The 25,741-nt window shown below is 39.5% G+C and overlaps 2 protein-coding genes across 2 annotated transcripts in view; both read right to left on the bottom strand.

Annotated features, from left to right (window-relative positions):
* The window catches only part of LOC121898455 (alpha-2-macroglobulin-like), a 38,656-nt gene extending 26,630 nt beyond the window's left edge, over positions 1–12,026 (bottom strand). The window contains exons 1-10 of the mRNA XM_042413541.1: positions 11,942–12,026; positions 11,379–11,431; positions 10,636–10,656; positions 8,551–8,716; positions 8,390–8,474; positions 8,119–8,257; positions 6,268–6,385; positions 6,055–6,164; positions 5,773–5,949; positions 286–510 (exon numbers count right to left, since the gene is read on the bottom strand). Coding sequence (XP_042269475.1) covers positions 286–510; positions 5,773–5,949; positions 6,055–6,164; positions 6,268–6,385; positions 8,119–8,257; positions 8,390–8,474; positions 8,551–8,716; positions 10,636–10,656; positions 11,379–11,431; positions 11,942–12,011 — 1,164 coding nt within the window. The 5' untranslated portion in view covers positions 12,012–12,026. The remainder of the gene's footprint in view (positions 1–285; positions 511–5,772; positions 5,950–6,054; positions 6,165–6,267; positions 6,386–8,118; positions 8,258–8,389; positions 8,475–8,550; positions 8,717–10,635; positions 10,657–11,378; positions 11,432–11,941) is intronic.
* Positions 12,027–19,052: 7,026 nt separating this feature from the next.
* The window catches only part of LOC121898454 (alpha-2-macroglobulin-like), a 48,642-nt gene continuing 41,953 nt past the window's right edge, over positions 19,053–25,741 (bottom strand). Inside the window, exons 28-36 of the mRNA XM_042413540.1 lie at positions 25,357–25,519; positions 25,072–25,259; positions 21,093–21,305; positions 20,835–20,953; positions 20,603–20,693; positions 20,448–20,516; positions 20,264–20,369; positions 19,479–19,520; positions 19,053–19,141 (exon numbers count right to left, since the gene is read on the bottom strand). Of these exons, the coding sequence (XP_042269474.1) occupies positions 19,137–19,141; positions 19,479–19,520; positions 20,264–20,369; positions 20,448–20,516; positions 20,603–20,693; positions 20,835–20,953; positions 21,093–21,305; positions 25,072–25,259; positions 25,357–25,519 (996 nt within the window). The 3' untranslated portion in view covers positions 19,053–19,136. The remainder of the gene's footprint in view (positions 19,142–19,478; positions 19,521–20,263; positions 20,370–20,447; positions 20,517–20,602; positions 20,694–20,834; positions 20,954–21,092; positions 21,306–25,071; positions 25,260–25,356; positions 25,520–25,741) is intronic.

Below are 25,741 nucleotides of genomic sequence, written 5' to 3'. Positions count from 1 at the left end.
ATTGAGCCATCCTTACCACTTGGTTTCGGTATGCTATGCTAAAAAAAAATCCACTAGATGCCTTTAAATAGTGTGACTTTTCAGTTTGCTTCCTTACAGGAAGTTAGCAACAAATAAGTCGCTCCAGTAAAAAAAAACATTGATTGTTGCTATTATTGTCTCAAGGAAATAAAAAATGCAAAGAATTTTTTTTCCATTGCTTTTTTCAAGGGTTAACAGTAGTTTGTAGTCTCAGTTGTTGTGATTTATCACCAAGTGTACACACACTTTACACCCAGCACTCACCAAACACATCACATCCACAGAGCCCTGGGTCTCTCCTACTATAGTGTATTGGATGGAGATGGGCTCTTCTCTTTCACAGGGAAGTGGTTTCTCCTTCTTCTTCACCTCTAGAAAGCTGACCGTTTTAGAATGAGGAGAAGACGGCCGGACCAAGGACAGAGTGTGTTCTGCTCTCTTATAGTGTGGACTTCGGTATGTTTGCTCCGGGCGTTGTGTCAGGCTAGCCTGGATTGTAGAGAAGAAGTGCTATTAACCAGCTAACAACACAAATGATAAAATATGTTCCATTTATTACTAATTACCATTCTTAAAAGATTATTGTCAGAAGCAGCAAGCTCACAAAGAGTCTTTTTAACATTGGCTATCCTGTAGTGATGCCTAAGTTAATGATCCTTTGCTGACTCCCTCCTCTGAACACTGTCCAATTATAGCTTAGCAACAGGCAGGTCTGTCAAGCAAAGTCTCTTCAACATGTTGAAACAGTGTGCATAAGACAGTGGTAACAACTCTTACGAGAACTCTTAATTTATTGATAAGCGCCCACATTATCTCGATTCTACCCATTGACTAATGGGCTTCATAATTGAGTATAGTTTACAGTGAAGCAAAGTTTCCTCACAATTTGCAATGTGTGTTGCAAAAAGATGATGGTTAATGATTTTTTCAAAGTTTTTAGTTCAGTATTGCTCAAATTTTTGGTTCTTTATTATAAACTCCATCCACTGATTAATCACACTAAATTTCATGTGCTGACTTGGAAATGAGCCGTGATCATGCTCAGTCAATTGTGACTTGATATCTTATATTTTGCAGAAAATACTTTGCAGTCAATGACTGGCTGAAGTCTTGGAGCCATAGACATCAGCAGACACTTTGTATCTTCCCTGGTGATGCTCTCCCAGAACTTCACTGCAGCCACCTTCAGCTCTTCCTTGTTGTGGGGTCTCTGCTTTTAGTCTGGTCTTCAGCAAGTGAAATGCAGTTCAGTTGGATTGAGATCAGGGCAATGACTCAGCCAGTTGAGGAAATTCTACCTCTTGACCCTGGTTGCTTTGGTTGTATGTTTAGGATTGTCGTCCAATGAGTTTTGATGCATTTGTCCAAATGTGAGCGCACAGAAGTGTCCTGTACACCTCTGCATTCATCCTGTTGCCTCTGTCTGCAGTAAAATCATCAATAAATGCCAGTGTACCAGTTCCATTGGCAGCCATACATGCCCAAGCCATAACAGAAGCACCATGTTTTACAGGTGAGGTGCTATGCCTTTGGTCATAAGCTGTTCCTTTTCCTCGCCACACTTTCTCCTTTCCATCATTTAGATAGAGGTTGATTTTTGTTTCATCAGTCCATAGTGCTTTGTTCCAGAACTCTACTGCTTTCGTTTTGTATGTTTTTGTGAACTGCAACCTGGCCTCTCTGTTTTTGAGGATTACCAGGGGTTTGCATGTGGTGAATCCTCTGAGTTTGTGGTCATGAAGTCTTCTCTTGATTGTTGACAAGGAAACAATTCTGTCTACATCCTAGAGATCAGTTTTGGACAAGTTACACAGGAAGTGTAATTAGTTACTTTTTACTTATTACTAAGTAATAATATTACTTTACTTATTACTTGGTATCAAAAATAATTAGTTACATTACTTGTTATATTACTTTCATTACGAGCGAGCTAGCTGGAGATTGGATGAGGAGAGTACGCAGTGGCAAGGAGGAAGCCGGTGAATGAGAGGAATAAAACGTTATTTTCTGATTGTTTCACTGTGGTGTCATATAAACAGGTCCACCCCACACCTCCAAACAACCCTGCAGAGGTGCGCCGCAACAACTGATAATGGTGCCACAGCCGCTAAATACACATCATACGTGTACTATGGAAGTAAGGTAAAAAGAAAATAGAAAATAGAATTACCATAGTTTAAATTTTTTTTCCATGTTTTCATGAGTGAAAAGACTAGGGATGTGCAGAGAGACCAGTATTTGTATTTGTACCTGTATTTGTTGAGGCAGCAAAATCATTTGTATTTCTATTCAAATAAAAGAGGCTTCAAAATCCTGCTTTTGTTTTAATTATGCTTTTAATTTCAGAAAATTAAAGTGTTAAAATAAGTATTCATCTACCTAAGGAAGGAGGCCCCCACAGTGGGTCTCGAACTGGAGTGCACTTTGCAATTGGACTACCTCATTAGTATAAGTGAATTATTTAAACAGCATTTGTATAGGAATGACTCTGTCCCAAGCTTTTTGATCCATATAAGCGGTTGGGCATTGTAACCGTGATCACTATAAGTGATCTTATGTGTTTTGACTACTGATGTGTGGATAATTGTGCTGACTGCTTTAAAAACAAATATTGCAGTAAGATCTCTTCCCTCTTATCATGAATGGTGCAATGCAACAACGGTTGAGAAATATAGGCACACCCTCACAATGACATCTGGAAGGCCAGCTGTCATCCTTGATAGGGTGCCTTTCAAGGCAAGTGTCCTTGACATCAGGACTCCAAGGGTTGGTCATAAAGTCCCATAACAACAGTTTCCCCTTGTAAGATGCTGCTGTAAGCGACTTCATGATGGTGCAGTACTCCTGCAGGAATTGGTAATCCTTGTCATTGAGGCATTTATTTCCCAGTCTGACACACAGGCCATTCAGCTCATGAGAATTAATAAAAGGAAACCATAAAAGGAATTCCACCTTGTGGATGACAGCACCAGTAGCTTTCTTCTTCCAGTTCAGAATATGACAGGCTTTAAATGCCTTGGCAAAATTTGATGCATAGTCTGTCTCAGTGGCTACAATTTTGCCAAGCAGTCCATATGATGAATGAATGAATTCTATCTCTGTGCCAATAACATCAAATGTGTGCCTGCCTCTGATTCCTTAACATGCTATGGTCCAAAGTTAAACTGTTGATCCAGTGAACTGTTACACCCAGAAAGCTTTTGTTGTTAGCTGTCCAGATGTCAGCTGTAGTGGAAACATAGTCTACCTCTCCGCATGTGGCCTTCAAATTAGATGCCATCACCGCATTTTCTCTTGAGGTAGCCAGCAAATGTCTTTCTGTGTGGCAGCTTGAAATCGCTCTTTGTTGGTATTTTCTCTAATGCGTCTAAATGAGGGTGAGTCAACTGTGGAAATATGTAACATTTCCACTATGATATACCCAGTGACGAGCCTCTTCAGATCTTGTCCACCTAATTTCTCTCCACCGCTCCAACACGTCCTGCTCTGAAATCCAATTTCTGTTGTTTAGCCAGAGTGCTTGCATCACTGGCAGTAAGTAAGTAAAGTAAAGTTTATTTGTATAGCACCTTTCACAGATATAAAATCACAAAATGCTTCACATTAATGAAAAATATCATAACAGACAGTGCAGGGCTGACAAGTTAAAATCACAGCAACAACAAACAAATGAGGACAGAGACACACAAACAAGTACAAAAGTTCCAAAACACAGACAAGGAAATAAGCCGCTATTCAGACAGGCTAACCAAGAGCCTAACTGAATAGGAACATTTTCAGCTGCTTCATAAAGATTTCACAGGACTCTAGGAATCACAGTGATAAGGGAAGAGTATTCCATAATTTGGGTGCAACAACTTGAAAAGCACGGTCACCTCGGGTTTATAGGGCTTGAGGGACAGTCAGTGATAAAAAGAAAAGAAAAAAGAAAGAAAGAAAGAAAGAAAGATAGAAAGAAAGAAAGAAGGAAAAATAGCAGCAAAACTTGTAAAAGAAATTATAGGTCTCAAACTCCATAATCACTTTCCAGAAGGCCTCAGTAAACATGAGAGGTATATCATAAAAAGAAGAGCTTCACATTTTGTGCTCAAGGGTTAGTATTGATGTTGGTTAGTATTGATGTTGTATACCATCAATCACAATAATGACATTTGTTCTTTTGTATTAAGATTACATTGAGCTTCTCTTTGACCAGATGGACTTCTTCATTACATTTGCTGGAGAAGAAGAAACAAGCAAGAACATTGAGGCAAGGTAGTGCTATCAGCAGCTATTTGAAGAACTGAGCTGCAGTAGGTATGGATCATACTGTGGTGTGGAAAAAACTTGCGGTGATCAGCCCCTATTACTGGACTAGAATGGAAACTGACATCCACAATTGGGTAAGTTAGAAGGGTCACCCTAATTTACCTCAGTTTTTTACATGAAGGCCTACTTACCAAAACAAGCAATCTGTCAAATCAAAGCAAGAATTAAATTGATTCTTCTTTTTTTAAAACACAAGTACATCATATGTGGGATATCCCATTTCCTACACTTATTGTTTGACCAAAGGCCTATGACATACATAAATTTGATTTTTTTTTTCTTTTTTTTTTGGCTTCAGGTTGCTCAGTGTCCAGATTGCCAAGCAAAGCGAGCCTAAAGGAAAAGACAATACAGCCCAACAGCGGTAAGGTTATTTGTGCAACTGAATGTCCCTGCAGCTAAATATGCCTACATACCACCTGCTTCCTATGCAGATACTTGATTAACATCCAACCTTTTCAGGTAACTAAACCATTTGAATTGGTTGGGATCAACCTACTCAAACTCATTATAACTGAGTGCGGTAATCGATACATTTGTGTAATGGTTGATTATACGCAAAGTAGGCAGAGACCTACCCTCTGAAGAATAAGTCTGCAGAGGAGGTGACCAATTGTATTCGTGATTTTGTATACAAATTCGATGCGTAGCCATAATGTAAATGCTGACTTCTTTTCTACAAATGTAATTTAAAGTACATTTCAGACTCTGTGAAACCCTTGGCATCAAAAGAAGCTTCTGTTGTTCTGTTCATGCATCATGTGTCATCTGCAATTAACTGCTTTTTTTTTTTTTTTTTTTGATTTTCCTTAAGGGTGTCATTTGTTGTATAGATTATGAAGCCATCTGGGATAAATTTGATTTTGGCCTATTCAGTATGAATAAAATCGGGTTTAAGCTGTTGCGTTACACCATTGTTATTGTCTTGTTGAGTCAGCTGTATAAAGACAATACTCACATTCCCATATTATGTGGAAAAAGTTGTTGGTCAACTAACTCAACTACTGAAGCTTCATATTAGCTTTAGCTGAACTTGAGAATGCATTTTTACACAGGACCAGGGCTGTTTTATTGTGTCCCCCTTCTCTTATATTGGAACCACATCAGTAAGAGATCACTTACCTGCTGGTATTAACAAGACAAATGATTACAGCGACCAGTAATTCTGCCAAGGTACATATGGGCAGTATTGTATTAAAATAGATTACACAACTTCGAAAGAATTGACAGCTTTTGAAACATTGATGTTACCAAATGTCTCAACTTTGCCCATAAGGAAGGTGTTGATTCACTGGTGGTGTTGCTTCCACTCTGGAGATTAAAAGCACTCCAAATTAAGGGGCGTGTTGTGACTGACAGCTTGTTACTCTAGCTTTTGCACCAGTATATTTTACCGTTATCATGTCTGGCTATGCTATTAAAATACCAGAATCGTTGACTTACTGTTAGCTTGATGTCTTTGTCGTAGTTAGTTGTGCTTAATGAGAAAGTGGCGATACCATTGCTGTCAGTAGTGAGGTTCTGTAGTAGAGGTCCTGTGCGTCCTGACCAACTTTCACTCTTGAACAAGAAGACCAGTGTGTCAGGAATAGGTGTGTTATTGAAGTAAACTGCTTTAACCTGATGAAAACAAAAAGATATAGCACCGAGAATGCACATGGCTTCAGTTACACTGTGTATAAAATCATAACATCTCTAACATCATAAGTAACATCTCTCACTTACTTTTCCCTCCACATTTGATCCTTTCTCATAAATCTTGGGTGTGTCAATAAAGGACAGCTTTCCAACAACATAAGAAATCTTCATTGTTTTCCCTTGTGAGTGTGAAGTACCTGTAAGAAAAGCCTCCATGTTAAAACCATGTGTATGTCATATTGTTAAAACATTTTATAAAAACAATAGTTTAGTTATTTTTGGAAAATAATTAAAACTTGCCTGTCCCCTGCTCTTCCACCATGGCTTTGAGATACAGTTTATCCAGCAGTGGCTGTTTGCCAAGTTTAGTAAAAGTGGACATCTCAATCATAAATGTGGCACAGCCATTCTTTCCTGTCTAGATAGAACAAAAATAAATATATAATATTACAAAACGAGCAGAATTGTAGCTGTCATCGTTCCACATCGAACAAGACTAAGAGTCTATATAATATGCTAGCCACTGTGTGAGGCTGCTCTTAAGCACAGCAATGCTCTGAGCAAAATCATTTCGCCAAACCACTGAAGCATCTGTAAACTTCAGAATGTGTCTGTGCAACTGGAAACAGTTCATGTGAACCTATTACTATTAAATAATGCAACCCAAACTAAAGATACATGTGTTGATTTCAAAATGAAGCCCAAAACTCCAATTCAGATTGTAATCAAGGAACAGGTCATTGAAGAGGTTCAGTGCTCCAAATATTTGGGTACTATATAGATCAGTTGAAATGTAGTGGTAACATGACAATCTGCAAAGGGGAGCAGTGACAACCACAAGGTTAACCGGTTTAGGGTTTGTGGAAAGTGAATGTCATCGTTCTACAATTCCATGAAAGAGGCAATTATCATTACTTGGTTTGGTATTTAACAGAATTTAAAATATCAACATCATGGGGATAACCAGTCAGGGGATCAACAAAGTTTTAGGATTCATCCTCTGGGATCTATGAATGTCTGGTACTGGTAAAAGGATTTGTTTGGACTAGGGGATTTAATTACCATGAAGACTTCCAGCTGTACCAGTTATTAACAAGCCACAACATAAACTGAATGCCCCGGTTGCCAACAACAAAGAATGCAGGTTTACCTCACACCCATTTAACCACTTAGTAGGGACTCATGAACCAGACATAATACCTCTTGGTAGTAACATTTAGGAAGCACACCTCGCTCAAAGACGGTGTTGGGCGTAGCGTGTTACAAAGTAACATAAAAAAATAATCAAAAGGTATGCATGCAAATTTGCGCAACAATCACCTGTCCTCTCATGACGTGACTTTGGCTAGAGTTCCGACACACACACACACACACACACACACACACACACACACACACACACACACACACACGTACGGGAGAAAAGACAAAAATGGCAGAGCTGTCTGAACTTTTGAGAGGTAGAGGTAACATAATGTAACGAGTGGTGTCATTAATTACCTTTCACAGGGAGTAATTAAGTAAAGTAATGTATTACTTTTTTTTAAAAGCACTTGCCTCTGCTCTGACTCATCTGGAACAACCCTTGTGCGATGGTGCATTTTCATAACCTCCGCTATTCCTCCCACAGCTGCACACCTACAGCTGTACCAGCAGGTAACAGGCCACAATATACACTAAATGCCTACAGTTGGTGATCCAAGATGGGGTTTAGCAGCTTGGTCCAATTACTCAGGATCGAGTGGAGCAGCGGTAAGGCCTGCATCTTTTCTTCTTGTTGGCAACCACAGGCATTCAGTTTGTCCTGTTGTCTGTTAGTAGCTGGTACAGCCTTACCAGTAATTCAGTTATATTTATGGTATTGTGTCACTGTTATGTACCCATTTCAGGTTTCACAATTCTGTTCAGAAACAATCAGTTGATTCTTGATTCAATAAATAGAAAAAGGGGCACTATTTACATCATTAAGAATAAAATACTTTTGTAAATCTGTGAATCCATCAATCATTGTAGCTCTTATGTGAACCATTTTTTCCTCCCAACCCTACTTTTGTACCAGGTTGTAGTTCATGTTAAATATGTGTTGTATATTTATATCTTGTGTTACGTGTATTTTCTTATATTTTGTGTCTTAAGCTAAAGCAACTGTACCTGCTTTGTCTCCCTGTAGCACGGGGGCATCGTGCTCGAGAGTCCCTCTGGCTCAATAATGGTGATCCATCGATGAAGCACCAGAGGTCGGCACAGCTCAAATTTAACACTGCCTGGCACAGGCTGTCCATAAGTATATCTGATTAGATGGGAAGTTTAATAAAATCACTACATTGTTACAAAGGGCTCACCAACTCACCAATACAGATTTAGTTTTATATCATAATATGTCATGAGGCAAGTGTATCTGTGAGAAAGTCCCACCACTTACATTGCACAGACTTCAGCTTTGATTTCCCCCTCTCCAATGCTTATTTCATCTGATGCATGAACTGTTACATCAAATTTTGGCAAAACTGGGGACAAAATATGGGTTGTTATAATTCTTAATTCATTACAAACTGTTGAATGAAAAAAAGGAATGTAACTCACCATATTTCTCCACCTTGAATTGGTGATTTATTTTTTGTCCATCAATCCACACAACGACATTGTAAATTCCCTCACGTGCCTCTGGGTTCAAGGAGTAAGACAGCTGCAATATTTTACCATTGGACATGGTGTTAAGCCATTGTCCAATCCGGTTGCTTCTAGCATCCTGTTAAATATATCAATAGGAAGAACATGTATTTACTGAGGGTTGGGGCTGGGCAACAGTGGTAACTTTGCTAATGTTAAATGTCTCATTGACTCAAACATCCCCCAACATCACTGTTAAAAGATAGTTTCAGTTTTTTTTTCAAATCTGAATACAATACTGATGTACCATTATATACGTGGAAATGGGTCTTAGTTGGTTTAACCATTCCTACTCTCTATACTGAAGCTAATCTAGCTAATAGCTAAAAAGTTATTCTTTTGGAACGTGACTAAACTGAAAGAAATGAGGGTCAAAATCCAGAGTCCTCATTCTGTGCAAATATACATTCCAAAGTTCAGATGACACTAATATTATGCTTCAGCAGCATCAGTTAGGTAAGTCGAGTGGATATTCCAAAGTTAATCTGTTTAACGATATTCCCTTTTTTTGCTTCCGTTGACTGAAGTTCCTTGCTGAACTGTGGAAGTTGGAAGCTGGAAACTGGAGTATTTTTGCAATCTGTTTTTGGACACTTTTGTTTTGGGGTCAATCTCCAGCTGTTCTTGATGTCCTCCATATCACCTCGACTTGCTCCTGCGTCTGTGCCTGACATGGAATAAGGTTTACGTCTGTGTTGCTTTCCAGAGATTTCCTTTAAGAGATCTTAAAAGGACAGAGTTGTGGCTAACAGCTGGCAAAATGGACATAATTACACCATTTGTAAGTCTCAGTAGAAGAGGGGCTGAGATAAAATGTTACAAGTTGATGAGGGGGTAAGTGTAAATAAATACATAGTATGTGCTTCATAGGGATGTGCAGAGAGCCCAGTATTTGTATCTATATTTGTTGAGGCAGCAAAATTATTTGCATTAGAATAGAAGTGGAAAGAGGCTTAAAAATCCTGTTTTTTTTTTTTATTACACTTTTAATTTTAGAAAATTAAAGTATTACAATAAATGTTCATGAATAAAACTACCTTATGAAGGAGGTCCCCACACTGGGTCTCAAACTCAACTCTTAGATAATGTGTGTTGTGTAACAGGTGGATGTGACTCCTCTCATTTAGACCTGCTGATTGACATAACAGTGAAGCAGAGGACAGAGACTGAGATAGCCATGTAACCAACCTTTTGATATTGGTATTTGACATGTTTTTTTTTCTTCCCCCCAAAAAAATTTTTTTTAAATATTTGTGTGAAACAAATAGTCTTAGAAAAAAAAAAAATATTTGTGCTTTGCCGAATAATGTATTTGTATTTGGGCACACCCCTAGTGCTTCACTCTTTTACATGTGAGTAAAAAGCTGGTTCTGGCAACAAATCTACAAGCAACTACTAGAATGTATCCGTCCACCACGGCTCAGCAAGGAACGTTCTGGAGAAACAAAAAGAGGGAATTTCATTCTTAACAGTCTGTAACTTTGGAATATATCGACTCAATTCAGCTAACTGAGGTTGCAGAAGCATTATATTACCGTCAGCTGAACTTTGTAATGCATATATTTACACAGAACGAAGGCTGTGGATTTTGACCCTCATTTCTTACGGTGTAGTTGCGTTCAGAGAGATTAGCTTCAGGTCAGTATGGAGAGTAGTAATTGTTACAGCAAAGACGTATTTCTACATACATAATGGTCAGTATTATATTAACACAGCCTTGAAAAAAAACAGAAACTATTCTGAAATATTTATTGTTATCTAAATATTAACTTGGCTCAAAGTGCTCCATACTTTCAGAATCTACTTATAAACCCTGAATGTGAAAACAATATATACTTTTAACACTTTTATCTGTCAAATTATTCAATTCATGACAGCATTTGAACTACCCTCAAATGATCCTTTACATTGTACAAAGATTTCACAACAAAAAAACAGCCTAAAATGGTCCCAGTTTGCATTGGATTGTGGATATTTTCATGTTAACTGCAGTCTTACCTCAATTTCAATAACATTGTACTGTAAAAAGAGAGCACAAAGAGATTTGTTAAAGGGTGGATTGTTATTACAGCTACCCAAATAACTAAATAACCCTGAGGACAGCTCCCCCAAATAAAATCAAACATCAAAGTGCATTTCATTGACATCAGACACAACAAAAAGGTTACTGTGCAAAGTGAAGGTTCATATGATGTCCTCATGACTCAGTTCATCAGTCTGTTACAAGGATGTGCCACAATCCAGTTGCAGATTACAGTTTACTATGTTTCCTCTCCTTTCTCTTATCATTAAAAAACTTCCTGTGTTTTACTTGTATCTCACACTTAACTCTTTTTATGTTAATGCAGTTCAATTTTGTTTTGTAAATAACAAATACAAGGATGTTTCGCAGGTTCAAATTTGATTCTCTGCTGCTAAATGTTGCAACATTTGAAACAAGTGTCCTATTTGGAGACCTTCAGCTCATTACATGCAAGTTTACCTAAGAGGGCCCTGGTTGTACTATTGAATCAGAGACTCAACAGCAGCTCTAACACTGAGCTATTTACACAGACTGATTAAACACATATCCCAGGTAAAAGAGCACTACCATCTTTTCACTTTGGTAGGTAACTTCTGTTCAGTTCCACTGCACTAGCTGAAGTGATTAATGGTTTTCACTGGGATACAAATTAAAACTTGCACCATTATCATTCAGTAGTACCTGAACTGTTTTTAATGAGGTTGTGACAGACACTCACCAGCTGATTGGCAGGTCTAAACATGGTGTCCAGGGTAATGACTCTGAAATGTACTGAGAGAAATGCAAAGAGATTACACAAAGCCTTCACAACTCATCTTCAGTGTTTAACTCCATAACAGGCTGCTGAAATGTATTTCTTTTATCCAGGCAGACATGATATAATTGTCAAAGTTTCAAATGTGACAAAATTAGAGTGAGACAAAAGTTACTAATAGCTTTTCATTATTCATGCTGCTCTGTCTTGCATATATTAACTTGGAACTATATTTATCAAAATCAATGTGATCAACATCTAGGATCTCAGTTTAGTGAAGTACTGTAGTTGTCTTATCTGTTTAACAGCAGTTCAACTCTTACTTTTTCTTTTGTTATTCCAGTTAAGTTTCAAAGGGGGCCTGAAGCCAATACCTGCATGCACTAGGCTAAAGGCTGGGAGACTATATACACACACCATGGATATTGTACTTCTGCCAGGAAAGACAACATACGCTATCAAGAATATAGAAGCTTTGTTTGATAAAGACTTGTATGATACATCCCACATTATCTGTTCAAAGTTACCTGTTTGTCCAGGGAGGTAGATTGGTTTATCTGTTTGGACGAATGTCATTGGTTGATAGACTTTGATCATGACTTTCCTGACTTCTTTTGAGTAAAATGTGTCACCTTGTACCTCCACCTCCAATATCTGCACCTCATTTTTCTGTACTAAAGGAGCCTGTGACAGAAATATAGAGACCAGCTAAATTAATCATTAACTCACAAAAATAATAAATCAAAGGCCTCATTATATTCATTTTTGCTTAATCTGAATATTTTTTGTAAATCAGGAGTAAAACATTTTAATGTAATTTGAGGCTAAATATCAATGGTAAAAATACTGGACAAATATTTAAGTTTCAAATATTAAAAACATTCTTTCGTGAAATAAATGATCAAATGAATCAAAGCCTGTCTTGGGAGGTGACCTGAAACTGAACGCAGGTGTGAAACTCTGTGCCAGATGTCTTCTCAAGGAGGGCTGTGTTCTTGTTTTTGGACATCAGAGTGACGGTCATGACCAGAATCTCATTGGGCTGCACGAGACTCGCACAGAATTTGGTCTCAGCTCCAGCTTCGACAACTGCAGGAATGGTTACCATGTACTGCCTACAGCCACAGAAACATACACACATACAGTAGATACCTTACTGAAACTCCAACCCAAAAGATTATGCTGTAACAAGTTACTACAAATGTACACAATAGACTACATGATTTTAAATGTTCAGACTGTACAAGTAAACTTACGGTCCTGCGACCACTTGACCCACAAACAACCAGCTCAGGCAGACAAACAGTGTCCATGTCCACATCTGAATCCCAGGAAGACCCATGACTGACTGGGGTGAGCCCAAGAGTCAACATTTGTTAAACCTGCTCTGCTACACAACCCCACCCCTTTTCACCCATTACACACACACACACACACACACACACACACACACACACACACACTTTGGCTTCCTTGGTGGGAAGCATGTAAACACTACCCCTTTTTAGGGACACCACATTGTGAATGGTTTAGACAGATAGTTAAAAAATTACAAATTAATTATAATTACGGTTATATATCATGAAATATACTGGTTTGGGGACAAGTATTATTTAGTAAAAGTAAAGAACATCATGCTCAAGCAAAAAACAAAGTTCATAGCACAAAGAAGGGTTCACACACCCAAATAAGTTAGATTGTTCAGGGGCTGCATCCCTCAAAGGCTGCATTTGAAGAACAAATGCATCACAGCAGCACAACAAGCATGTCCCATTTCAAAGGCTCCTTCAAAGAAATGCTGCCTTCTTTTCCAAAATTTGAAGGATCCAATGGATGGATCCTTTGCGGCTGAACCTATCCCAGAATGCATTTCGCACCATCAGAGGAAAAGATGAAAGATAAAGGAAAGATGGACAATTCAGCTAACAACTTCAGGACCTAAAGTGTTTGCTGATGTCTTTGCCTATTCACCGCCCATCTCTCCTGGTGTGGTAGTATTATAAATTTGTGCTCATCAACACACATGATAAACAATTTCAGAGAACTTTGTTATTGGATTGGTGAAGGTAAATTCCATTGACATGATGTGTAATCAGTGTGCAAAACACATGCACATCCTTCTTGTCCAGGTGATGAGTCAAAAAACATATATGCAATTGAATTTTCTTTATTATATTTAGAGAAAGTTCAACCTTTTCAGCCCAGATTTACTATTTATCAGGTATGATACCTCTGTACCTGAAAGGGAGCACTCAACAGTATTGTGAGTCCTTGTTAAATAGAAACCATGAGGCTGATTATGTTTATCCTGAAAGTTGCTTAACATAGGTTCCCTCTCTCTGATGTGATGTGTTAAAGGATAGGTTAACATATCTTCAAGTTTGTCTCAAAACAACATTCACATGTCCTTATGGACACTGAAATTGCTTTTAGACATTGTCATTGTTCTTCTGTCCATACTGGCCCCAGAGAGACGTCCCTCTCTGAAGTGATTTCAATATAAGTGATGAGGGACAAAATTTTCAGTCCCATTCTGTGTAAAAATGACTCCCCTATCTAAAGGTCAAGTGCTTTTTCTCATAAGACTGATGAATTTTGAAATTAGTATTTGCAAAATAATAGGTCTATGGATTTTGTCTGCCATAATTTACATTGAAATTGCTTTAGGAAGGGATCTTTTGGCAGCCAGTATGGACAGCAGGAATAATTAAAGCCATAGTGCTTTCAATTTACATCCTTTATTTTGTTTAGGACTGTGGCCAAGTTGTTTGTGTTGGGTTAATATTTAGATTTTTTTGCATTTGGTGTTTCTGTGTAAGCTTCTTTGTCTTCCCTTGATGCCTATTTTCATTTTAAGTACAGTACAGTAGAATATTTTTAAATGAGTTTTGAAAGTTAGTGTATTAAAATATTTTATAGAGGCATTTGTATATCTTGATTACAGACGACAAAGATATAACATGAAATGAGGGACAGAGAGAAGCAGCAAAAGTCCCGGCCAAACTCAAAGCAGGGATGTTGCAGTTACTATTGGGTGTCTTAACCTCTAAGTTAGCATATTAGTTCAGGAAAGTTGTATTGATTTTGGATGATACATTTCCAGGTTGTTCACCTTTCCTATTTGATATGCTGACTTCAAAAATCAAATTAATTTCAAAACCAATACAGAAGTACCATGTTCAATGTGCAGCTTAACATATTAATTTTGGAACATATTGCGTATCAGTGTTACATACTGGAAATGAGAACTTTGTGTGCATCTGTAGAAGATTTTTTTAATGGTTTTGAAAGTAGCAAATGAATTCAGGATGTAAGCAGTGAGATGTACTAACATGACAGGAAATGAGGAAGAGAGCAATGCAACAAAGGTCGAACTCAAACCTGGGATGTTGCAATTTTGAAATCCCACATCCAGGACTTTCATCTTTATGGAGGTTTCATGTCAGTCAGTGTGTTTACATGCACTTCAGTAACCTGGATACCATAAATCCATGTATGTGTGCAGAAGATCAGTAACCAGATTTCTACCCTACACCGACCTTATTTTGGAAACATGGCTCACTGATTTTAAGTATATTAGGGATAGAAGATGCTGCTTTCTGAAACTTTTTGTGTATGTGTCAGAGCAGACACAGACAGAAACACCAGGGCAGCACAGGGCTTTTCTCCTTGTGAAAGTGTCTGAATTTAACAAATACTCAAATGTTCAATGGTGGAAAGCAATTTTTAGACTTATACAAGCTACTGTGTTAGTTTCAGTTTTAGTCTGATAGTTCAGATGGCATTATTTTTAATATGAGGGAGCATCACTCCGTCTAATTATCTCTGCTTTCACCCAGCTGCCGCTCTGCTGTGCAGTCCTTTGTCATGCACATCTGTACTAAATTCTGATTACTAACCCTGTTAGGGCTGAAAAATCTGCATTCTCCAGGACAAATCTAGCTGGAAAAATCTTACCCAAAGCGATATAAAACAAATACAACACACATTGGAGTGAAAATTGGATGTCAGTGCCCATGATCCCCAGAATGATTGATTTCTAAATAATTTTTAACACTCAGACACTTTGTCTAGCACCATTATCAATTTCAAAATGTTCTCCTTGATAAACATTGTGGCCTATAAAGGCTATAAGCTAATTGCTGAATATATTGAGTATTCATAGTCCCCAGAGGATGAATCCTAATGTTTCAGGGGAACTCCTGACCTTTCCTGTACTGTCACCATTAGGCCGAAATTTCCAGTTGAACACGAGACGAAACATATGTTCTTCAGAGCCCTCTCCATTTATACACTCCATGACCTTTCTTCAAGGCCCACCTTCAGGTTAAAATGTTAATTTAAAGAGAATACCTCCTCTCAGCTAATAACCAGATTTCCATGACATTTACTGAGCACAATCCAAGAGGATTGACCCTACTGATTTTACTGATCTCAAACAAACTCAAGACAAACTTTACATTTTTAAAACTTTCACTTTGTGGACTAAGATGAAGTGTTTTGTGTTTTGATAGTGGAGTTTCAGATTTGTAGTCTTGTTTAAATTCTGACTCAGAATCAAGAGATAATTCACTGAGCTATTTGCAATTATGAATGTGCCTGATTGTTTGTATTTTTCTCGCAGGTATGGCTTTGAAGGGGTGATCCTCTCCATCTATGGGATGAACCGGTCAGAGCTGGAGTGTCCGGGGAAGGTGTGTAAGTTCCAACAGCTTTTCTTCATCATCCTGCGTCTGGCCACCTACCTTGTCCTCCGTTACAAGGTGAAGTCCAAGCGATAGGTTTCGCTTGGCTTGTATTCAAAACTCAAGGCCCTCTCTAATACCATTCCAGACCTGGTCTCTTTTCTGTTCACAGACAACAACCTCGCTCATGTTGGAATTTGCTTCATTTCATTTTACGCATTGCTGCTAAAAGGACAGAACATAAATTCTGATCTGTACTACTGCCAACAACTGTGGAGGGCAGCGACTGACGGTGCAGAGCAGTGAAGAGTAATCTTATAAATCAACATATCCCTGTTTTACCTCAAACATCAGGACTCTTGTGCACAAATGCAGATCAGTGTGGAGGACACCACAAAGAGACTGAGCCACATTTAGCACATACTGTACGTTTCATATATAGAAAGGTTTTGAGAACAAGGTGGATGTGATAAAATAACACTTATCAGAGTGGACATGCATGTTTATTCTACACAGTGTGCTGCCACTCGGTCAGTGTTGGGGTGTTAGAACTTTGGTCCATGAAACTGCCTCCTTGAGAAAAACAGAGTGTTTACATTGCTCTATCAGCCAAAAAAAGATTACAAACTGTTGCACTGGAGAGTAAGTGGGATGTATTGTGCCTGAAAGACTGAAAATGAATGACCATCAGTGATCATCAATAATAATCATCAGATCATTACACTGTACACTGGATGAAAGCAGTTAAGTTTGAGCTAGTTAGAGCTATGCTAGTTGCATATTTTGTCGTCATATGACTGAACTGGGGTGACAGTTTGAAGCCACAAAACATTTAATTCCTGAAAAATCAAATTGTTGTTTGAGCTAGATGTTTTTTAACATGTTGATAGTTGTAAATTAAGCTTTATCATGATTGCCTTCCAAAATTTGGTATTTTTCTACTTCCATAATATAATCTGAAATCTGTAAAATCCTAGTTTAAATAAAAATTGTTCAGCCTTAATCATTTTATACTGTGCTATATTATCTCTAACATGATGTGATATTACAATTATAGAAATGTAATTAAGCAAAATATATGCATTAGTGTATCATTATTGTCCGCACTACATCCAATAATTCCACAAGGACACAACATACTCATGTATCATGTTTGGTGCTATCTGAAGTTTCATGTTGTATTTGATTTACATGTAAAAATTGTATGCATCTGGACTGCATATTACAAGGATACTGAGCATTTGGAGACCAACCAAAGAGCATGAGTGTAACTGGAAGTATGTTCACATTGTGGTTGTGCTCTATGTATAGTCTTTCTGTTGTTTGTTTGTTTTTTGTTTGTTTGTTTGTTTATTCCTTTGTTATTTTGTTGCGCGGGGACTTACAGCTTAACTGTACTGTACAGCGATGTAAAGTATCTGATGATCCAATAAACACTGATCTAATTCTACAAAATGTTTCAGTTTATTCATGTTGAGTGAAAACATTATATTATCTCCTCCCACTAAGACATTCTTGAAATACCTCATCAGAGGTGTCCAGAAGGAACCAGACGCCTGAACTACCTCAAATGGCTCCTTATGGCACTTATGCGGCACCAATCCAACTGTCTATCCATCTTACCCTAACTCTTGAACAAGACTTAAAGATACTTCACTTGTGGCAATGATTCATTCCCTACCTAAAGGGAGTGATCAACTATACCATGGCCTTAGACTATAAGGTGCTGACTATCATCCTTGTTGCTTTAAATTCTGGAGCAAACTGCTCTGGTACACACTGGATGACACAGTCTGATGATGCTAGCAGAACCACATCATCAGCAAAAAGCTCAGACGCAATCCTGATGCCACCATACTGTACAATCTCCACATCTTGGCTCCGTGTAGAGATTCTGTCCTGAAAATTGCAAAAAATCTGGTGACAAGCCATAAACCTGGCAGAGCCCAACATCCACTGAGAATATGCACACACAAGTATCATAAGACTTCTCCAAGTCCAAAAACATGTGTAGACCAGATGGGCAAACTCCCACGACACCTCCAGCATTCTTGTAAGAATAAACGGCTATTCCAAAACCAAGATGGAATCATCATTGCTCCTCCTGCATCTGAGATTCCACACAATCGGCCAGAGTCACCTTTCCAGCTCTCTGGCATAAGATTTCCCAAAGAGGCTGAGTAATGTGAAACCTTAAAAGCAGACCCTGTGGTCCCCTTTTCTGAGAATACGAACCACAACCCACATGATATGTAGGAGGTGTATCAACCAAGATAGCCCAACAATGTCCAGAGGCTTCAGCATTTCAAGGAGAATCTCATCCATCCATGTCACCATGTCACTGCAGATTTTTGACAACCTCAGTGGAATCTGCAACAGACATGGACATGGCTTCCTTCAGGACTTCCACTTCCATCTCCATTATTGAGGGCGTGTCAGTCAGGTTCAGGACTTCTTTCCAACATCCAATGATATCCACAGTTAGGGTGAACAGTTCTTCTGCCTTTCTCAAAACAGCCTCAGCCTTGCCTCAGAGTGCCAAAACCACTTTGAGCCTGACCATTAGTCCCTCTCCATGGCATTCCCAAACTCCTCCCACACCCTGCTCTTCCAATCACAGAAGCTGCAGTTATGTTGGCCTCCTGGTAGGTTCTCTAATAACCACATTAGTGTCAATGTCCCTTAGAACTATCATATCCCCAGATGACTCCCTCTCCAAGACCCCACCCAGAGACTCCAGGAAGGCTACCAGCACCTATCTAGCAAGTTTTGCGGCCACCATAGGTTCTCCTACATGCTTGGAAGGGGAGGGTGAGGGGAGGGGTATTCAGTTGACACTAGATGCCACTAAATCCTACACACTGGTCCTATAAGGTGAACACACAACTATTCAACCCCCCCCCCCCCCCACACACACACACACACAGTCTTTACATGTATACAAGACATGGACTGAAATTACATGTAGTGTAGCTTTATTAAAATGATTTTATCAGTAAGAGTCTGGGGCTTGAGATGGGTGACCACACTTCACTCTTTAAGCTGCAAATCAAAGAAGAAATGTGATTACTTCCTCAAAATACACACGATCTGCATTTTCCAGTAGCTTTCTTTGCTTCATTTGGTTACTGAATTGACACATTCACTTTAATACTATAGTTAAATCATGATGTGTTGTTTACATCTTATTGATTGATTTAAAAAAATGTTCTACATCTTCCTGAGAAATAACTTTTAATAAAAGTAATTAAATTTTTTTTAAAAATCAAGATAATAACATTATAAGAAAGTGTACCATTTTAAACAAGGGTTCTTGAGCAACGCATGAATTTTACTTTGTGGTGCCTCTCATGAGCTAGATTAGGTTAGAGATTGTTACCTGCAGCACAGGGGTAGATGTATTCTGTCTCAGCCTGGTCACCTGAGAAAAGAATGTAGAATTAGACAAAACAGTTCAAACAAATAACAGTGAAAGCTCCTATAACTCCCAAACATGAAATTACTTCATGCTCAGGGCATTTAGGGGTTGGGTTCAATCCCAGTGTATGTCAGACAAAACTTGGAAAGTTGAATTTGTAGTTGTGATAATTGTACAGCTCTAACACGGGGCAGAGTATGTCAGTGTGTGCTGTTCTCTCTGTAAATGGGTTTAGATGTGTATGGAAGGACTGAGGGCTGGAGTGTGGTGCAGTTGTCAGCACTGTTTCCTCACTGCATGACGGCCCTGAGTTCAAACCTATATCATGATAGACTGGAGCCTGTGAAGAGTCACCACATTCAGACAGACATCTGAATCAGCTGTCTGTTTGGGCATTCCCCTGCGCTCCAGTTTCCTCCCATAGTCCAAAAATATGCAGGTTAGGTGAAACAGATCATCTAAATTGCTTGAATTTGAGTGTCAATGGTTGTATGTCTATTAGGGTTTGGATCTGGTTCCAGGTTGTGAAAATATTCAGATCCTCTAAGTTAAGAGGCTGATGAATTTCTCACAGAATCTTTTGCCTCTCCTTGCCAGATTTTATAAAATGCTATCAAAACTTCCACCTTGTCTATATGTGTCAGTCCTGTAAGAGACTGGGTGTAACACAATATTCTCATGCAACCCTGCAAAGAATAAGTGTGTATAGATAATGAGTGGATGGAAGGACTGAGTATGTGATTTACTTGGCTGGTAGTAGTCATAGATCTTAACCACAGCTGGCTTCAGGTTCTGCACTGGGAGCTCCTGTACGAGCTTTAAGATGTGGTTGATGCGTTTGTCCTTCCGCAACTGTTGGAAGAAAAAACACAATCAGTAACAAATCTTGAGAGCATTGTCCTGTATTTAACCACTGCGAGTTAGTTTCACCTCCTTTAAGTACATGAGAACATGATCTTCCTTTTCTTCAACACGATCCACACGCAGGTCACCTTTGAGCTGCGAGAACATGATATTCAGCTGGGTTACCATGACATCGACAACTGACACAAATGTTACAGGTTAAAATTACTGTATTAAGTTACCTTCCTCAAAGATTCTGGATCTGGGACAAATCCAGAGAGCATTTTGATATCCAGCATTACCATGTTTGTAGTGGGCTCTTTCCCACTATATCTGTAACCATGGAACCATAAAAAATGTGATGTTACAAACAGCTGCACTTTTCCATGTTTTGAATAAGCTACAACAACATGTCAAGATTTTCAGTATTCTATAATGGCTGTAAGGTAGATCTAGTTGCTGCACATTACTCACAGGGACTTAAGCTTCAGAGTGAGTTTAGGTCTCAGAGATTGGCAGTCAGCCTCTGGTTTGACCTCGACACTGAGAGTGGTGACATCAGCAGGAGTTGGGATGTTATAATGAAGAGAAATCTGACAAGGAGTACAACAGGATGATTTTAATATTCATAAATTTTTAATTTGAGAGCCTAAGAGCACCAGTAGTGGTGTAGTGTTATACAGTATGTGTGCATACAGAGGAAGACAGTTAAGAGCCACAAGATCCACTGACCTGCATTGACGCACATGCAGTTCCCTTCACCTCCAGACTGTACTTTCCTGCCTCGTCCTGCAGTATCTTCTCCTGGTAGAGCAGTTTGTTGCTCTGGTTCACATCAAATGTCAGCTGGCCACTGGGTGATTGGACTGTCACTGTGCTTGAACCCTCTGGACTGAACACCACAGTGGAGTAGAGAGCCAGAGCCTGAAGAGCCACCACTGTGTCCTACAACACACGTACAGAAAAGTTGGAATTCAACTACAGCAAATATTTACACATGTAAAATGCATTTACCACCTACAACACTTTTCATTTTCAGTGCCTCACATTTAATGGTTATATATTGATCATCTATAGAGAACCACTGCACCGAATAATTTTTTTCAATACTTTTGTCGTTCTCACATTCTTATTTTTCGTTGCAGCAGCTGTATCCATGGAAATGAAAAAAATCTTTAATATATCCAACTCAGTGAGACAGTTAAAGTAGCTACTGTAGCTCTGGGCTTTATTGTCTTACCTCTTAAAACCATGTATTTAAAAGGAAAATTACAGTTTATAACAGGTTTTATTTTTGCAGTTCTCACCATCAGTTCTAGCAGTAATGATAACATTGTACTTGCTGGTTAGTACCATAGTGCTGCCACCTTTACATGGTTTGTATTAACTTTAATGGATGGTCAGAGTGCATGATGTTTTTTTTCATTCTGTGCACACAGTTGCTTCAAAGATTGGCTAACATCAGGTTAGTTTCTATTTTCCTTTATGTAACCAATGAGTGTATGTAACAGATGAGCCGCTCAGTGAATGAAATGTCAGTGTTACAGGAAATGATGAGCCATCACAGTTGCTTATCAGGGCTACCCAAACTCACAATGGAGAACCTATTAGCCCACTATCAGCATTGTTTCAGCTTACACCTCCCAACACACAACAGAAATCACCGTTTGGATGCAGGCTTTTGTTTGGACATTACATAGTAGGATAAACTCTTACTTCAATCCACACATTTGACAAATGTTAGCATGCTAACAAGCTTTTGTCCAAAGGGACAGACAAATGAGGTACAATCCAAGCTACAGTAGCTCAAGAAGGAGCCTTTGAGAATAAATGCTGCAACATCCAGCTTCATGTTTTACCTGACACAAATGCCACAAGAACTGTTCGAGTGACTGATGCAACATGCTCATTGATTGATAGTTGGTCATCAATCACGATGCCCAGATTTCTTGCAAACTTTGTTGGAGAGCGCGAGCCACCATGTCAAAGGCTACTGAGAGATCCAGCAAGATGAGAACTGATGACAGGGTATCACTGCAGTGGAAAGGTCACTCTTGAAACCAGGCTGGTTTAAATTAAGTAGATTACGACTTGGATGAAAACTGCACACGCTAGAACAATGGTTGCCAACCCGTTGATTGTGATTGACTGGTATATCTTTGAGACTTTCCCTTAAGCTCCCAAAAATAATAGAAAAATAAATACACAAGTGTAAAAGTGCTTTGAGTGGTCAAAGACTAGAAAGGTGTTATATAAGTGCAGTCCATTTACCATTTACTAATCACAAAATAAGGCACAGCTGGGGTGAACAGGGACCAGAATAAGGAGGGAACATGACATGACTGAAAAGCAGGCTGGGCAGGGCTACAGGAACACATGAGGAACACAAGAGGCTACCAGCTGACAAGAATAAAACCAAAGCAATACAGAGATTAAACTAAGAAAAACTCTGGACTCAGAGGAAAAAACAATACCAAGCTCAAGCACTACACAAAGAAACACAAATGGCAAATGCAGTTATCACAAACACTTTGTAACCCAGAGCACGTTCAAAACACACACAATCCTCTTTATCACTGAGACAGAGTATATGCTGTGCGAGTTCAGACCGGAGTGAAAACAAAGACAAACCAACCAATATAGGCAACCCAAATAAACATCATGCATGATAGTCTTTTAAAGACACAACTCAAATCAGCTTTCTTCCACTCAGTCCAGTCCAGACAAAAAGGGAGAAAAGTCTGAAGGCCTCTGGAGGACCGGTGGAGAATGGCAGCTAGGGAAACTTTCAAACTGCGAACAGAACCATAACAGTGCCACCTTCCCCACCGCTCCTCAAGGGACAGATTCCAGACATCCCACCGAGCCGATCGGGAACACCGAGCAGGGTGGGTGGAAGGGGCACAGAGGAGGGATTCAAATGCAAATGTCCTGGGGCAGAACAAGGGCGGAGCATGAGACCTCAGGCAGGCGGGCTGGGGGCTGGGCTGAAAGACATAACAGATCTGGAGGTCAGTATTGCTCTGGAGGGCAACCAGGGGGTAGGACAGACGGGTGAAGTTGCTGCTCTGGAGGTGGAGCAACAAAGCCGGGCCACTCTGGAGGTTAGCGATGAACCTGGGGGGCAGGTAGGGCAGCCAGCACCAGAAGATTTGGCAGCAGGTCGGATGAGCTCAAGCTTGGATGGCCACTTAAAGAGACTTAAAGAGACCTACTTCTCCATGCTGATGTCCAGTGGTTGAGTTGCGGCAAAGTGCTGCAGCAATTTGTCGACTTGCTGCCTGAGATAGACTTTTCTGTCAACAAGGAAAGAGGAGCACGAGGAACTGCCAGATGATGCGTGGCTACTGGACCTGGGGTTTCTGACAGACCTAACGACAAACAGTGCTTTTCACCCTGAGCAGTACGGTGCTCACCTGGACAAAGTGGCAACAGAGTTCAATCAACATTTTGGAGAGTTAGGTGTCATGGAAGATATTGCTGCATTCATCTCAAACCCATTCCTGCCCATTGATATAGAACAAGTGACAGCCAAAGTATTTGCTTTGCCAAGTGGAGCTGACATGGAAATGGTTGATTTGAAAAATGACATAGAGCTGAAAGCCAGATCAAGGGACAGTGACTTTAGGAGACTTGTCAGCAGAGAGAAGTTTCCTCACCTCACTGCTCGTACACTTAGTTGATGTGTTTATACTACCTTCTGGGGTCCACGTTCCACACATGCGTAGGAGATCGCCGTCTACAGGAACACAGCGTTGTGACCACACGGACACAACAAATTGCAGGTATGCGGATGTCCACACAGAGCCCATGCACACACCATCTGATCACACGGACCATAGCGGACCCACGTGGACTTGCCAACTATAATTTCAGCTTAAGAGTGAGTACCTACTTACCTCTGTGAAATGGTATTTTCACAGAAGAAAATAATCGTATCAAAGTACAGGAGCCGCCTTCCTGACAGACACCTCACAGACTGTCTCAGACTGGCTGTCTGTAGCTATAAGCCTAACTACAAAACACTCACAGACAGTATTCAGCCATGACTGCAACAGTTTTGCCCTCTGATGGCATTGTGAAAAGTGATGCTGTGTAAGATGGGAATATAGAACTGAATTTAGCTTAATTGCACCGACTGAGAATTTTTTTCCTTCCTCATACAAATGGAAAATAGGCCACATGCCTTTATTTTTGTGTTGGAATGAAATTAAACAATGAAACTTAGAATTGAAGATGTTATGTATGTAAAATTGTTGAAGCAAGATAGCTATGGCCTGTTTGATATGCTAGTTACAGTGTATTCTTGGTTGCATCAGTTTGAAAGTTGGACCAAAGCATTTCATGTAATTCAAATACAATTAGCTTAAATAAAAGGCCTCAAGCTGGAAATACAATCTGGGCTGTCTTTTTCGCTCAGTGCTTTAGTAGGTAGATCTTGCCTTTCACAAAGGCCGAGGTCAGGGATTTTGGGCTTAAAAAGGTTGGTGACCACTGCCCTAGAACCTCAGATACAACAGGTAGCAGCAGGGCAGGCCTGTAGTTTCCAATTTGAGATTGGTTTAGAGTCAGCTTTTTCAACAACGAGATAACTTGAGCCTGTTTAAACATCATGGAAAATGTCCCCACAACATACACACTGTTAACAGTAAAATTGTCAACCTGTAGCGCAACTCTGCTTTAACTACAGCTGCAGCTTGTTGGGATGTACCTGTGTAGAGGAGAAGCCTCCATAATGGTTTTGCTGGCCTGTCAGCCATCTGACAATACGGCTGGTGTAGCCCAGGTCTTCAGCAGAAATGGAGGTGCTGAGTTTGGCCAGCAGCACGTAGGAGCTGATCTCCACAGACAGAGAGGCTGAAGATTCTGTTGCTCTCTGAGACCAGTGGAGGAAATCTCCTTAAGGCAGCCACCCAAAAAACAGACAGACAGGCACAAGGTGAGCTATCTCAACAGTAACCAGGTATTAATGACTTGTTTTAGGATTGTGACTTACCTTCTTGTAATGCAACCTTGTCTAGGTGCTGCAGAAGTTGAGCACGGGTCTCCATGTCTCCAGCCAGGGTGAAGACGTATGCCAGCAGAGCTGTAGTGTAGGTGTTGCTGAGGTCACTGGTGGATTCCCTGAGGCAAGACAAGCTCTTATTCACCACAGGATGCTGAAACAGATAAAAAAAAAAAAAGTGATATGCATGTTTTGATCCACTCTCTCAATTTCAATAGATCCTAAAAAGTAACTTAATTGCTTTGTTACTTATTATGTTAATATAATCTATTTGTATACAAATACAGCACCAGTCAAAAGTTTGGACATACTGAATGGAGAGGTGCGTCTAAACCTTTGACTGATACTGTAATTCAACATAAATAGAGCAGATGAT

The sequence above is a fragment of the Thunnus maccoyii genome, chromosome 6 (assembly GCF_910596095.1).
Source record: "Thunnus maccoyii chromosome 6, fThuMac1.1, whole genome shotgun sequence".
Taxonomy (NCBI): domain Eukaryota; kingdom Metazoa; phylum Chordata; class Actinopteri; order Scombriformes; family Scombridae; genus Thunnus; species Thunnus maccoyii.
Note: the sequence above shows the minus strand (reverse complement) of the source record. Positions and strands in the feature narration are given on the sequence as shown.